Source organism: Schistocerca americana, chromosome 11 (genome assembly GCF_021461395.2).
Source record: "Schistocerca americana isolate TAMUIC-IGC-003095 chromosome 11, iqSchAmer2.1, whole genome shotgun sequence".
Taxonomy (NCBI): domain Eukaryota; kingdom Metazoa; phylum Arthropoda; class Insecta; order Orthoptera; family Acrididae; genus Schistocerca; species Schistocerca americana.
Window position 1 is genome coordinate 203,469,902 of NC_060129.1, and position 15,269 is coordinate 203,485,170.

At 45.1% G+C, this 15,269-nt stretch overlaps 1 protein-coding gene across 16 annotated transcripts in view; it reads left to right on the forward strand.

The window, feature by feature from the left end:
* LOC124553681 (GDNF-inducible zinc finger protein 1-like) overlaps nucleotides 1–15,269 on the forward strand; it is a 128,621-nt gene that overhangs the window by 31,520 nt on the left and 81,832 nt on the right. For 13 of the 16 annotated variants that reach the window (XM_047127571.1, XM_047127578.1, XM_047127570.1 and 10 more), the window contains one exon: nucleotides 10,061–10,185. The exons of the other annotated variants lie outside the window; for them this stretch is intronic. In XM_047127571.1, the coding sequence (XP_046983527.1) occupies nucleotides 10,123–10,185 (63 nt within the window). In that variant the 5' untranslated portion in view covers nucleotides 10,061–10,122. The remainder of the gene's footprint in view (nucleotides 1–10,060; nucleotides 10,186–15,269) is intronic. 16 annotated transcript variants of the gene reach the window in all.

The following is a 15,269-nucleotide window of genomic DNA, read 5'->3' on the forward strand; positions in this document are numbered from 1 at the left end:
TAGTTTGTCTATCTTCAGGGATCTTCCAGTTAAGTTCCCTCAATATCTCTGTGACACTTTCCCACGGATGAAACAAATCTGTGACTATTCGTGCTGCCCTTCTCTGTATATGTTCAATATCCCCCGTTAGTCCTATCTGGTATGGTTCCCACTCATTTCAGGAACATTCTACAACCACTTGCACAAGTGATTTGTAAGCAGTCTCCTGTGAAAACTGATTGCACTTCCACAATATTCTACCAGTAAACCAGAGGCTACCACCTGCTTTTCTCACGACTGAACCTATGTGATCATTCAATTTCATATCCCTACAAAGTGTTTCACACAGGTATTTGTATGGGCTGGCAGATTCAAACAGTGACTCGTCGATATTATAGCCGTAGGATACTACTTTTCTCGTTTTGTGAAGTGCAAAATTTTACGTTTCTGTACATTTAGAGCAAGATGCCAATCTCTGCACCACGTTGAAATCTTATCAAGATCTGACTGAATGTTTATGCAGCTTCTCACAGATAGTACTCCATTATAGATAACTGCATCCTCTGCAAAAAGCGTGATTATACTGTTAACATAGTCTGCAGTGTCATTAACACATAACACGAACAGCAAGTGTCCCAACACACTACCCTGGGGCACACCTGAAGTTACTTGATCCGACACTTACACTCCATCGGAGATGACACGCTGCATCCTCCCTACCAAAAAGTCCTCAATCCAGCCACAAATTTCACACGGTATGCCATACGATCGTAATTTTTGACAATAAGTATTGGTGTGGTACCGTGTCAAATGCTTTCCAGAAGTCAAGAAATACTGCATCAATGTCGTTGCCGTGAGCCAAAGATTTCAGTGTCACTCGAGAACAGTGCAAGTTGGGATTCACACGATCAGTGTTTTCGAAATCTGTGCTGGTTGCCGTTGAGATACCTCATTATGTTTGAACTCAGAAAATGTTCTAAGATTCTACAAAAAATCGATGTCAAGGATATTGAACAGTAGTTTTGTGGATCACTTCTACCACCCTTCTTGTAGACGGGTGCGACCCTTTTTTGTTTGAGGGATCTACGCTAGATTATATTTAGAAGGGGGGCTAACTGGTCTGTAAATTCAGTATAGAGTCTGACGGGGATTTCATTTGTCCCTGGAGCTTCATTCGAGTTTAACGACTTCAATAGTTCACCAACACCAGTGACACTAATAGTGAGAGGCCGTTCTCCTGGGTTTTCCTTTGTAAAGCAACATTTGAAATCGGAGTTAAAAATTTCTCCTTCTGCTTTTGCTTTGCTACCCACAACTTTAGTTCCTGTCTCACTCATAGGGACTGCACACTAAGCTTGGTGCCACTAACAGTTTTCAGGTACGAGTGAAATTGCCCGCCCCGTTAGCCGTGCGGTCTCACACAGTGCTTTCCGCGCGGGAAGGCCGGTCCCCGGCAGAGTAGTGTCGAGGTCCGGTGTGCCGGCCAATCTGTGGATGGCTTTTAAGGCGGTTTTCCATCTACCTTGGCGAATGTGGGCCGGTTCCCCTTATTCCACCTCAGTTACACTATGTCGGCGATTGCTGCGCAAACACTTTCTCCACGTATGCATACACTGTAATTACTCTACCACGCAAACACTGGGGTTACACTCGTCTGGTGTGAGATGTTCCCGGAGGGGGGGGGGGGGGGTGCACTGGGGGCCGAACCGAACAATAACCCTGGGTTCGATGTGGGGCAGCGGTGGGGTGAGTGGACTGCCGTAGCCTGTCGTGGTGTTGTGAATCACTGAGGGCTACGGCAGGGACAAAGCCTCTCCGTTGTTTCTAGGTTGCCAGTTCTGTACAATACAATATAATGACTGCTATTTATTTGGGTTCTGTGGATAATGACTGCTATTTATTTGGGTTCTGTGGAAGATCACTTGACAGTATTATGCTACGGTAGTTATTGAAAATGTTACACATTGCACTCTTAGAGTCAAATGTGTTTCATTTGGTGCATCTCTATCTATAGCCCTATGCTTCCTTTTACACCTATCGTGCAGTAATCTCGGTTTCCTCATAAGTTTCTTTAAAGTGACAGTATACCGTGGAGCTTCACATTACGAACTCGTCAACTGGGTATATATCTGTCCAGTGCACGATCAACTATTCTTTTAAACTTGGCCCAGAGCTCCTGTTCTCCGCCGAAACTTTCAAGTTACACGTTGAAATACGACACTACTGATTTTTTATCTAGTTTAATGACCTATATACCTTTCTGGTTCTTTTAGCCATCCTTTGTACTTTGGTAATCATTGTTGCCACAACTGCATCACTGTCACCGATACCAGTTTCGATGTGGATTCCTCGACGAGGGCAGGTCTCCAGAATGAGATTTTCACTCTGCAGCGGAGTGTGCGCCGATATGAAACTTCCTGGCAGATGAAAACTGTGTGCCGGACTGAGACTCGAACTCGGGACCTTTGCCTATCGTGAGCAAGTGCTCTACCGTCTGAGCTACCCGAGCACTACTCACGCCCGGTACTCACAGCTTTACTTCTGCCAGTACCTCGTCTCCTACCTTCCAAACTTTACAGAAGCTCTCCCGCGAACCTTGCAGAACTAGCACTACTGGAAGAAAGGATACAGCGGAGACATGGCTTAGCCACAGCCTGGGGGATGTTTCCAGAATGAGATTTTCACTCTGCAGCTGAGTGTGCGCTGATTTTGAAACTTCCTGGCAGATAAAACTGTGTGCCGGACCGAGACTGAAACTCGGGACCTTCACTTTTCGCGGGCACGTGCTCTACCACGCACACGCCCGCAAAAGGCAAAGGTCTCGAGTTCGAGTCTCGGTCCGGCACGCAGTTTTAATCTGACAGGAAGTTTCATATGAGAGCAGATCTATTTATTGCCATTAGATTCAGTATATTTCCATCATGAGTGGGTTCCTATCAGTTCCAGATAGTTTCTGGGAAGGAATTTAGTAATGTTTCCCAGAATGTCTTGTCACACCCACCTCTGCCAAAACTGCAGTTTTCCTAAGTAATTGTCGGATGATTAAAGTCTCCACCAATGTTTACTGTATGACTGGGGAACTTACATGCAAGTGAACTGAGCTTCTCTGTAAATTTTATGGTTACATCAGAAAATGAATCTATTGAGATATAAGGTTCCAGTTATCATTTTATGGTCACCCATCATACTGAGTCTTGTCCAGACACTTTCACATGTAGCTTCAATTTCTACCTTGCTGGTTTGATTTTCTTGTCTACTGTGACAAATACACCACCTCTATTCCACACCTGCCTATCCTGTCGATATACACTTAAAATTTTCCCAAAAATCTCACTGCTGTCAGTTTCAGGATTCGACCAGACGGCAGCACAACAGCTCGAATCATCAGACTGGTGTACAAATTTGCAGTCAGGGTGTGTGAGATAATGACGAGAACATTCCAGCTGTTGTACGAAATCGCACCCTAGACCGGGCGTAGGTCCGACGTGTCGAGCAGGCACACAGGTCTGCTGCAGGCCGTCCCTGACCGACAGCAGGTTATTACTGACGCCGAGGCAAAACCGGCTCCGATTGGAAAACACGACACACCCCCTGCATGCCCTCTGATGGGTTCTTAACTCAATGCTACTGAAGTGTAGGCAGTGGGTGCGACCACTTCCGACACCAAATCTGTTGGCGGTGGACACGACCACTTCTGACACCAAATCTGTAGGCACCTCTGTGGCCCTGGTCGCCTACGGTGGACTGGATGGCCGAGCGGTGACCTCTCCAGTTCTCAGGATGCTAGGAAATGACTGTAGAAGTGTCAGAAACGCCAAAGAAACATTATTAATTTGTAACACCTTTATTTCTGCCGAGTACAGTGTGATATCGATATCGACGACGTTCCCCGAGTCCTCGCTGACTCGTAGCGACGACACCAGATCCGGGCCGCACCAGTCTCGCTAGCGCAGCGCCGCGTGCTGTGACGTAGGGAAGGAATGTCCTCACTCTGGCTGCGCGTGGCTGGCGGCACTCGGCTGGCCGGCCCGCTCGGCGGCGGACGGCAGGTGGCTCCGGGTTCGAGTCCCGGTGCTGTCTGCACGAGAGGCGTTCTCGTAGTGCGGAGAGTACTCTATCCCACCCCGTCTTCTTCCCTGCTGCTCCCAGTGGCTCGTCCGCAGCGGACGGGCGGAACGGGCCGCAGTCCCCCGGCGTCGTCGGCTCAACCCGGTCGTGACGGCGGATGCACGGGGCCTATGCCCCGCACGGTCTCGACGACGGCTCACCGGTGTGGTCGGCATTGGCGGCGCGCGAGTCTGCCGCGATGTCCGCTAATCCCGGGTCACCGATTGACAGCGGCAGCAGAGAGGACCGGAGCCGGTACTGTCCCCTCACGTCTGCTGCCGGACGGCCCGCCGTTACTGCGAAATCTGCTCAATAAAGATTAACATATTGATTACCGAGCTGTGCGCTACGCAGCGACCCCTTACACATCTAACTGCGACTGCGAGTGCGAGTGAGAGTGCCTCGTCGCTATCAAAGCTGGCGTATTTAAAGGAAGCACGAGCGACGGCCTGACGTCGTGCTCGTTTGTAATGACCGCATTCGTTCCACTTGTACTGCCGATTCATCTGTAGTACTCGCCCCTCAGGTGTTCTCGCAACAGAGTCACGTGTCGTTGCGGCCGACTTACACAAAGTTGCTGACGCTATACCTCTGTCTCGCGCTCTACGAAAGTCTCCGTCTGACACGAACCCGTGCGCTAAGCAATTCTCTCTCACCCGTCGTGTGTAACCCGGCCGTTGCCCCTGCGTGACGGCACATTTCGATATATGTGAAATCCTCCTACCTCTCGGCTAACGTACTGCTTCTGGCTCTCGGCACAGGGAACGAAACTTTGACAATATTCCACGTTTCCGACTCTTTACTATTCCGCGACACTACAGAAGTTGTAGACAGTGGCGTTTGATGTGAGTGGGATGCACGCCGCAGGGCATCTGCCCCGGAGCTGACCTTCGAGTAAACGATTTGCGACAGTTCGTTGTGTCAGTGTGGTGTCGACTGCTGCTCAGGCTGCAGCCGTATCTCGAGAACGACCCGCCACAGCCGCACGCTGAACACGACGGTCTCTCCTCTCGGTAGTGCCGTGTGACCGTCTGCGATCCGGTCTCCTTGCGACCGTACGTTCTCGTAACCGCCGGTGTCAGCAGTCGTCACAGTGGCTACGTTCCTGCCAGGTCTCACTGCAGTAGCGCAGAAGGATCGTCCGGCTCCTCGTGGCCCTACTGCGCGACCTCGTCTGAACTAGACGGGGTGTCGATAGTAGCGTCTGACTCGTCTTGAAGGCGTTCTTCACTGACGTGAACTCGCCGTGTGCGATATCAGAGGTAACTGACACTTAACAGCTGTTACAGTGTCTATTTGAAGAAACCTGATTTGCACCCTCACAGTGTTGCTACTAGCAATACTGTTGTACGAATGGTGCAAAATTTGGGCAGACGTGTAGAAAAAGGTCCACCGAGCAGACAAACTGTTAGATTCTTGGACATAATTGGCAGTTGTTTTTTTCCCATTTGTGTTTTTTTCACATCCAGATGGGTTGTGATAGGAGGGTTAATACAACAATAAATCGATAAGGAGTTATAACAAAGTAGACAGCACGAATTAGTGAAGAATTAGAATTTTAAGGCCTATTGTACGAAAACAATTCAGAGTACGGTTTCTGCGAATAGGAGCAATCTGTGCGTATTATCGCATAACGGAGAGAAACTAGTGGTTGTCACAGTTGGTAGTATATGTCAAATTGTGCATTCGTTGGAATGTTACCACTGCTGTTTGCTGTTGGGAAGTTTTTAACTGGAGTATCAATTCAGTGATCTGCCAGTCGTACGTCTATCTCCCAGTCGTATGTCTGCAATTACCACCAGGTCTTCCCTTTATGCACTTGTGTCACTCCTCGATGTTGTGGCCGTGCCGTGCATTGCCACTCGTAGCTAAACCGAACTTCTTTTCCGTCTAAAGCAGCAGTCTCCAAACTACAACCCGCGGCCCGCGTCAGCTGGCCGGACATCCCCGGTATCTGGCCCCCAAAATATTTGAGGTGGTACCTATACTGCCAACAATTGAGTTTCGAGGCCTGTCACGACCGATACACCGCGACATTGTCGGAGCTCTATCTTTACGAAGCGGAAGGTCGTGGTTAAACTTGTGGCTAACCACAATAAACAGACAGACCGTTCTCTGTCCGATAGTGAAAAAAAAACAACATTTAACACACTAGTTTGGCGAAAACATTTTAAGTAAAAAAATTCTTTGCATTTTATTCTACCCACGAGTCTGGTGCAAGTCTTTCAAATAGATGCCACTTCGGCCACTAGCCTTAGTAATAAATCATTATGGAAGATGATTCTTAAGCGAGGTTTCACTTTCTTTTGATTACGTTGTAAATTACACATAGCAAGTAAATCGTATAAAATATTTTTTTTTAGCTGTTTCCACAACCTTAGATTTTTGTGATTTCATCTTTCCTTTAGCCTTACAATACAGTGATCGTGGAGTGCTAGGTTGCTTCAATCCCACTTGGTAGATCTTGGCCCTTATGACTTCGTGGGAAGTCAATGTGGCCTGTGGACTAAAAAGTTTGGAGACCCCTGGTTCAAAGGAAACCACTGTGATAATGGAAGATTAAGTTTGCTACCCGCTGCAAAACCACATAACTGCTGCTTTTCAAAATCCTTACGTATTTTGGCAGTCCCAATAATACTTTCAACATACCAGTTAAACATTCTTATTTGAGCTTTTAATAAGCAGAGTTGTTGACAGATTGTTATTATCCACAAAAACCAAGACATACATGTGTAATTAATCCACTCACTTCAAACCATCTTCTCTGGAACAACAGCCATTGCTTCGTCGGCATCCACGGACCCCCAAGTTGCGACGTCAAAGTGTAAACGGCTCCTCCCCACCAGTAAAAGACTCGCCCTCAATTGTGCCTCGTGGCTGTACGGTACTCACATTTGCATTTCGTATCTGCGCATAAATAAAAACTGTGCGCACAGTATAAGGTCTTTCCTCTGTCACTACTACCGTAAATTAAGGTTCCTACACATCTTTCACGGCACAGTAGAAAGGAAGTGGGACATGTTACTACCTCGAGTAGCAGCATATACCACCGCTTCATACGTGGCACAATGTTCCAGCACAGCATCCGAAAAATTGTCGTATAAAGTTTTCTCGTGCTTGTAAGAAACTGACGATTAATTTGGTCCTCGGCATATCGTATAACTGACTTGCTGAAAAATTGTCACTTGCTCCAAATCTAGTAAACTGACAAATTCAGTATCTTGAGAACATTGTAAACCCATACGTTGCTGATAACGAGTTTTGTCTAATATTGGATACCTGCAGTGGACAAAGTAATAGTGTAATGTGTGACGGCATGTCGACAGATAACAAAAATCAACTGTCTCGCACGATCGAAGGTCGACACTTCGAAACTGCAGTCTGCAGCAGGAATTGCACGGCTGCAGTGATAATTGGCAGCTTAATTCGTGATCAACTTTCAGCATTGATTTTTCAGGCAGTGCGTGATAAGCATCAAAAGTAATTCTCAAAACAGAAATATTTTTAAATGTCAACAAAGACTTGTTTTCTGCCAAATCTTCGGAAGGAGCAATGTAGTTTCGTGAAGACTGCAGTTGTTACATATTCTCGGTGCTGCGAGTGTGTTCGCTTCGAACGATTACGGCAAGTACCGTCCGCGTAGTTCTCTGAAGGAAACTGAGGACACGTAACGGAGTGAGTAAAAGAGCTGTTGCAAAGAACCAGGGATTAAATTTTTAATTCTTTACTAATTAAAGTCGTTTGAGAAATTTGTTTGCCTATGTTGTTATTTCTTATTAGATTACTTTTGTTAAACCTCCTATTACTACCAGTTTAGAATTTGGGGGGGGGGGGGGGGGAGGGGAGGCAAAGAAACGGCAGTGCACACTGCCGGAAACAATACCAGTAGACGCTTTTAGAGGTTTCAAATTCACTCAAGATTCATTGTTGCAACAGTGCATATGGAGTACATAAAATGATGACATTTACAGATCAGTAGCAGAGCAGTTTTTGGGTACCAGACATTGACCCGTGCCGAAACATCCGTATTAATTCATGGTGTAGCCTCTGCACGTGGCAATGTAGGTGCCGACTGTGGCATCCAGTCAATTGTACAGAGAGCGAATACTGTCCTGGGATATGTTGTGCCACGCCTGCTCAACCTGTCCGTGTAGTTCTGTAAGAGTTGTCGGTCGACGACTCCCGAGAGTCTATTCTCCTCTCGTTATATCCCCCCCCTGCTCGATTGCAGACGAGTCTGGAGATCGTGCCGGCCAGGGTGCACGTCTCACAGAGCACATCGAGTTCCCCGAGCACAGTGTTTTTGTAAGGATTATTCTGGTGGAACAACATATCACCTTCCTGTTGCGAGAACGGAAAAAGAATGGATCCGACAACATTCTCGTGTACCGAGTGCGTTACCGTGCTCTCTAGAAACCTGAAATGTGAACGAGAGTTGTAGCTTACTCAGTATTGAGAGATCCACAGTATCAAAAGTGTGCTGAGAATACCAAATTTCGGGCACTACTTCTCACTACAGACGAGGCAGTGGTCAGCAGCTTTCACTTAACTGAGAGCAGCAGTGTTTATGTAGTTGTCAGCACTAACAGACGAGCGATGCTGCGTCAAATGCCCGCAGAAATCCGTGTGGGACGTAGGATGTCGAGGTCTGCGGTGGCCCCGGTGTGTCTCCGACGAATACGCTGTACGACACGACACTGACCGGGTCTGTGTGGTACGTGCAAATGACCGTCACTCACTTGCGGGCAGAATACGCTTTTGTCGCCGACGACCGAGGCGCGCCGTTCCGTCTTCCGAGCGATCCTCTGACGGCACTTGTGGAGCCGTGCACGTCGACGCTTTGGGACGAGTGGAAGACGGGACAGAGATGTGCGGGTCCGTAATCTCACTGCTAGTAGACATTTCGCAGCAATTCGTGTCGACTCGTCTGGGCTGGCAAGCTCACTCACCTGTGTCGTGGTAGCTGCGGTCTCTCAGTACGACCGTCGTGGCAAGTGTCTTGTCTTGTGTGGATGTCCGGAACCTCATCTACACACGTGAGAATCTTCACGTGACCACTGATACCGGCATCGTTGTACGACTGACGCACTATGTCCGGCTTGTGTCGTAATTCTCCAAAAGGACCATCCCGTTACTCAGAGGGCCACAGTTTGACCCCTTTGAAACTTGCTCGGTTGGCTGTAGTAATCTCGAGTTTGTCTCCGTGGCTCGGTTGCTTCACACATTTGCACGACACTGAACCTTCTGGGTGTGAGCATTCCATGTCGAACGGTAGACACAGATAGTGCCCCGGTATGCTGTCTGTTGGTGGATGACATTCAAACCGTTATCGGTACATCTACTACATCTACTATCTCGCAGGTGGCATATGCCGTCATTGGATCAAAATCAATTTTGTCTTTCAATGTGTACTATTTCTTTTTTATTTTCAGGGCAGCATATATGTGAAAATCAAATGCGGGTTCTCTGCTCTGTAGTTGCTACGACAATGTCACTTTCCTCGTACAGTGTTCACCTTTTGGGTGCATAAGCAGCAGTCATAATAGTTCCTTTTCCTGATTTCTATGGAGATATGTGTGTGGGAAACCCGTATATGATGAAGAATGCTCAGTTTTCAATTATCTATTCGATTCTGTCAATTCTGAGGCGATTGCGTGTGGTGAACTTCAGATGTGGGTTTCTCAAAAATGGGGTGTTGAGCCAAAATATCTTAATCATTCATTTTAGGTCGTATACAAGTGACCTGCCAAATACGAGGCAACTCAGTTGGTGTTATCTGAAGCATCGCCCTCTCGGAAGTACGTGTGACTGGTCGTACTCGGTCAAATTCGAAACAAAATTATGATAAATCCGTGTCTACTGGCAGTTCATAGTTATGAAAGCTACGTGATTTGGTTTTAATCTTTGTTACAATATTTAGTTTACTTGTTCTACATGGAGTTGATGATTCGACTGTCTGTTCTTATATCAACAGTTTCTACAAACACGAACCAATTCGGAGAGGTTGACACCCGTGAACATTAATAACCTGCCCACATGTCGTCTCCTCGTGTTCCCGTCAAGGAAGAACCACTGGACGCTTTCACAGCGGCCGACACGGTGAGAACGCATCCCTTTTCTTTACATTTTTTCCCATTCATCCATTGTGTTCTGTAGATCCCATCAAGAAGGACAACTTTCAGACATATGTAACTTATCAAAGTACGCAGCAACAAAAGAAGGAACTCGTGGAAACTTAATCTGTGCCTGTATTAACAATAAATATTGCTATAGTGGGTTGGGCCGCTTTGCATTTTGGATAGTGTGTTTACAAAGTATATAAACAATATGCATCAAAATACTCATCACAGACTTGTATATTATGTAATGTAGAAGGTATCAGATAGATTACATAATGGTAAGACAGAGATTTAGGAGCCAGGTTTTAAATTGTAAGACATTTCCAGGGGCAGATGTGGACTCTAACCACAATCTATTGGTTATGAACTGTAGATTAAAACTGAAGAAACTTCAAAAAGGTGGAAATTTAAGGACATGGGACCTGCATAAACTGAAAGAAACAGAGGTTGTACAGAGTTTCAGGGAGAGCATAAGGAAACAATTGACAGGAATGGGGGAAAGAAATACAGTAGAAGAAGAATGGTTAGCTTTGAGGGATGAAGTAGTGAAGGCAGCAGAGGATCAAGTAGGTAAAAAGACAAGGGCTAGCAGAAATCTTTGGGTAACTTAAGAAATATTGAATTTAATTGATGAAAGAAGAAAATATAAGAACGCACTAAATGAAGCAGACAAAAAGGAATACAAACGTCTCAAAAATGAGATCAACATGAAGTGCAAAATGGCTAAGCAGGGATGGCTAGAGGACAAATGTAAGGATGTAGAGGCTTATCTCACTAGGGGTAAGATAGATACTGCCTACAGGAAAATTAGAGAGACCTTTGGAGAAAAGAGAGCCACTTGTATGAATATCAAGAGCTCAGATGGAAACCCAGTTCTAAGCAAAGAATGGAAATCAGAAAGGTGGAAGGACTATATAGAGGGCCTATACAAGGGCGATGTGCTTGAGGACAATATTATGGAAATGGAAGAGGATGTAGATGAAGATGAAATGGGAGATACGATACTGTGTGAAGAGTTTGTCAGAGCACTGCAAGACCCGAGTCGAAACAAGGCCCCAGGTGTAGACCACATTCCATTAGAACTACTGACAGCCTGGGGAGAGTCAGTCATGACAAAACTCTACCATCTGGTGAGCAAGATGTATGAGACAGGCAAAATACCCTCAGACTTCAAGAAGTATATAATAATTCCAATCCCAAAGAAAGCAGGTGTTGACAGATGTGAAAATTACCGAACTATCAGTTTAATAAGTCACAGCTGCAAAATACTAACACGAATTCTTTACAGGCGAATGGAAAAACTGGTAGAAGCCGACCTCAGGGAAGATCAGTTTGTATTCTGTAGAAATATTGGAACACGTGAGGCAATACTGACCTTACGACTTATCTTAGAAGAAAGATTAAGGAAAGGCAAACCTACGTTTCTAACATTTGTAGACTTAGAGAAAGCTTTTGACAATGTTGACTGGAATACTCTCTCTCAAATTCTAAAAGTGGCAGGGGTAAAATACAGGGAGCGAAAGGCTATTTACAATTTGTACAGAAATCAGATGGCAGTTATAAGAGTCGAGGGGCATGAAAGGGAAGCAGTGGTTGGGAAGGGAGTGAGACAGGGTTGTAGCCTCTCCCCGATGTTATTCAATCTGAATATTGAGCAAGCAGTAAAAGAAACAAAAGAAAAATTCGGAGTGGGTATTAAAATCCACGGAGAAGAAATAAAAACTTTGAGATTCACCGATGACATTGTAATTCTGTCAGAGACAGCAAAGGACCTGGAAGAATGGAATGGACAGTGTCTGGAAAGGAGGATATAAAATGAACATCAACAAAAGCAAAACGAGGATAATGGAATGTAGTCGAATTAAGTCTGGTGATGCTGAGGGAATTAGATTAGGAAATGACACACTTAAAGTAGTAAAGGAGTTTTGCTATTTGGGGAGCAAAATAACTGATGATGGTCGAAGTAGAGAGGATATAAAATGTAGACTGGGAATGGCAAGGAAAGCGTTTCTGAAGAAGAGAAATTTGTTAACATCGCGTATAGATTTAAGTGTCAGGAAGTCGTTTCTGAAAGTATTTGTATGGAGTGTAGCCATGTATGGAAGTGAAACATGGACGATAAATAGTTTGGACAAGAAGAGAATAGAAGCATTCGAAATGTGGTGCTACAGAAGAATGCTGAGGATTAGATGGGTAGATGACGTAACTAATGAGGAGGTATTGAATAGGATTGGGGAGAAGAGGAGTTTGTGGCACAACTTGACAAAAAGAAGGGATCGGTTGGCAGGACATGTTCTGAGGCATCAAGGGATCGCAAATTTAGCATTGGAGGGCAGCGTGGAGGGTAAAAATAATAGAGGGAGACCAAGAGATGAATACACTAAGCAGATTCAGAAGGATGTGAGTTGCAGTAGGTACTGGGAGATGAAGCAGCTTGCACAGGATAGAGTAGCATGGAGAGCTGAGTCAAACCAGTCTCAGGACTGAAGAGCACAACAACAACAACAACAACAACAACAATATGTTTTGTGAAGTTGCCCTGGTGCTGTTTTAGTTTTATGACAAAATGTTAAGTATTAAGGCACACAGTGTGGTGTATGAAGTCACGGGATACCAGCAACTCGACACGGCACGGACTGAACGAGTCGTTCTAGGTCTCCTGCAGAAATATTGATGCACGGTGCCTCTATACATCTGTAATTGCGGAAGTATTGCGGGTTGAGGATTTTGTGCACCGACTGACCTCTCAATTATGTCCCCTAAAGTTTCGGTGGGATTTGTGTCGGGCAATGTGGGTGGCTAAATCGTTCACTCGAATTGTCCAGAATGTTCTTCAAAACAACTGCGAACAATTGTGGCCTGGTGGCTCATTGTCGTGGGAATGTTAGGTCCATGAATGGCTGCAAATGGTCTCTGAGTAGCTGAACGTAACCGTTCACAGTCAATTGTCGGCTCAGTTGGACCAGAGGTTACAGTCCATTCGATGTAAACACAGCCCATACGATTATGCAGCCACCACCAGCTTGCACCGTGCTTCGCAGACAACTGGTGTCCACGGCTTCACGTGGACTGCGCCACATTCCGGCCCTACCGTCGGCACACTGTAGTCCCAATATTTCTTAATTCTAATCACAGTTATGGCATCTAAATTTAATCGAGGAAATTAAAAAGTTTAATATCTCCTTAGGAGAAAAGTCTGAAACATATTAAGTAGCTAAAATTCTAGAACACTCAACGAGTTGCATGTAACTTTTTTATTTTCTTGATGTTTCAGTCGAGCAGCATGAGCGTCTTCAGAAATTATATAGCCGAGGGTGACACATTATGAGTATTGGGCCATGTGCAGTGCAACTGTCATACATAAAAATATAAAAAACTCTTAATATAATGAATGAAACTTGAAACTTCCTGGCAGATTAAAACTGTGTGCCGGGCCAAGACTCTAACTCGGGACCTTTGCCTTTCGCGGGCAAGTGCTCTACCGACTGAGCTACCCGAGCACGACTCACACCCCGTCGTCACAGCTTTACTTCTGCCAGTACCTCGTCTCCTACCTTCCAAACTTTACAGAAGCTCTCCTGCGAACCTTGCAGAACTAGCACTCCTGGAAGGAAGGATATTTCGGAGACACGGCTTAGCCACAGCCTGGGGGATGTTTCCAGAATGAGATTTTCACTCTGCAGGTAGAGCATTTGCCTGCGAAAGGCAAAGGTCCCGAGTTCGAGTCTCGGCCCAGCACACAGTTTTAATTTGCCAGGAAGTTTCGTATCAGCGCACACTCCGCTGCAGAGTGAAAATCTCATTCTGGAAATATAATAAATATTTGTAACATGTGGCCCTGAGCTACTTAATTTCTGAAGATGCTCACACTGGTATTTATTTATTTATTTATTTATTTATTCCATGTGATCTGACGGTACACAGTCTGTTGCAGATGTCGGAAAATATCATTTAACATTGTTAACGTATATTAACATAGGCCTATAGTATCCTAATGTATTATATTGCTCAGTGTTTTCAATTTAACCCAAACAGTAAGATTACTGTTCTAAGTATTCATTTACAAAGTAAAAACAGTGTAACAACAAATATGACTTCACGGCTCTGCTAAATTTTATGTTGTCTTTGAGGGACTTAATACTAGTGGGAAGATTGTAGAACAGTTGGAGGCCCATGTGGAAAGCTCCCTTTTTACACAGTTGAGTGTTTTTACATATAACATACAGGTTTACGTTTTTCCAGGTGTTGTATTCATGTATTTCATTATTTTTCACGACTCTGGGGTGAGTTCGCACTATGTGGTTTTTGAAAAATTTTAGAGTCTCGAGAATGTGGAGGCAAGGCGGTGTAAGGATTTCCAACTTTCTGAAGATGGGTTTGCAGGAGTCTCTGCGTTTGCTCCCAGTAATAATCCTCATTGCTCTCTTCTGGATTCTGAATGTGCTCAGAACAGTTGAAGAATTTCCCCAGAATATTACACCATATTTTAGGTGGGCTTGTATGTAAGCGTAGTACACACTGTTTAATGTTTTCAGGTCAGCACATGTTTTCAGTACACTCAATGCATAACAGCCAGTAGAAATCCTGGCATTTACCTTTCCTGTATGTGTATTCCATTTCAGGTTATCTTGAACCCACAGACCCAGGAATTTGAAAACAGTGTCGGTATCTATTGACTGGTTATTTATAGTGACAAATGGCTGAGAGGAATTTGCATTTTGTCTTGTGTGAAAGTTCATGGAAGCTGTCTTTTTGGTGTTGGTAGTTAATCTGTTGATTTTTGCCCAGTTGCTGAGTTGTTCAGTGGCCAAGTTCACAGCTTTTTGCACAGCCTCTGTATTCATGTTAAAGTAAAGCAAAAGCTACATGTAACCTGTGGTTGCTCCAGAATATTAATTTGTAACGGTTGCTGTTCCCCTGGATACAAATGCGTTCATTTGGTATATTACCATATTTACCCAAGTTTAGGATGACGCTTCACCCCCCCCCCCCCCCCCCACCCTTCCCAAATTTCTTTTCTTTTCCTTTTTTCAATAAATTAGGTCTTTGATAAAATTTATTTTT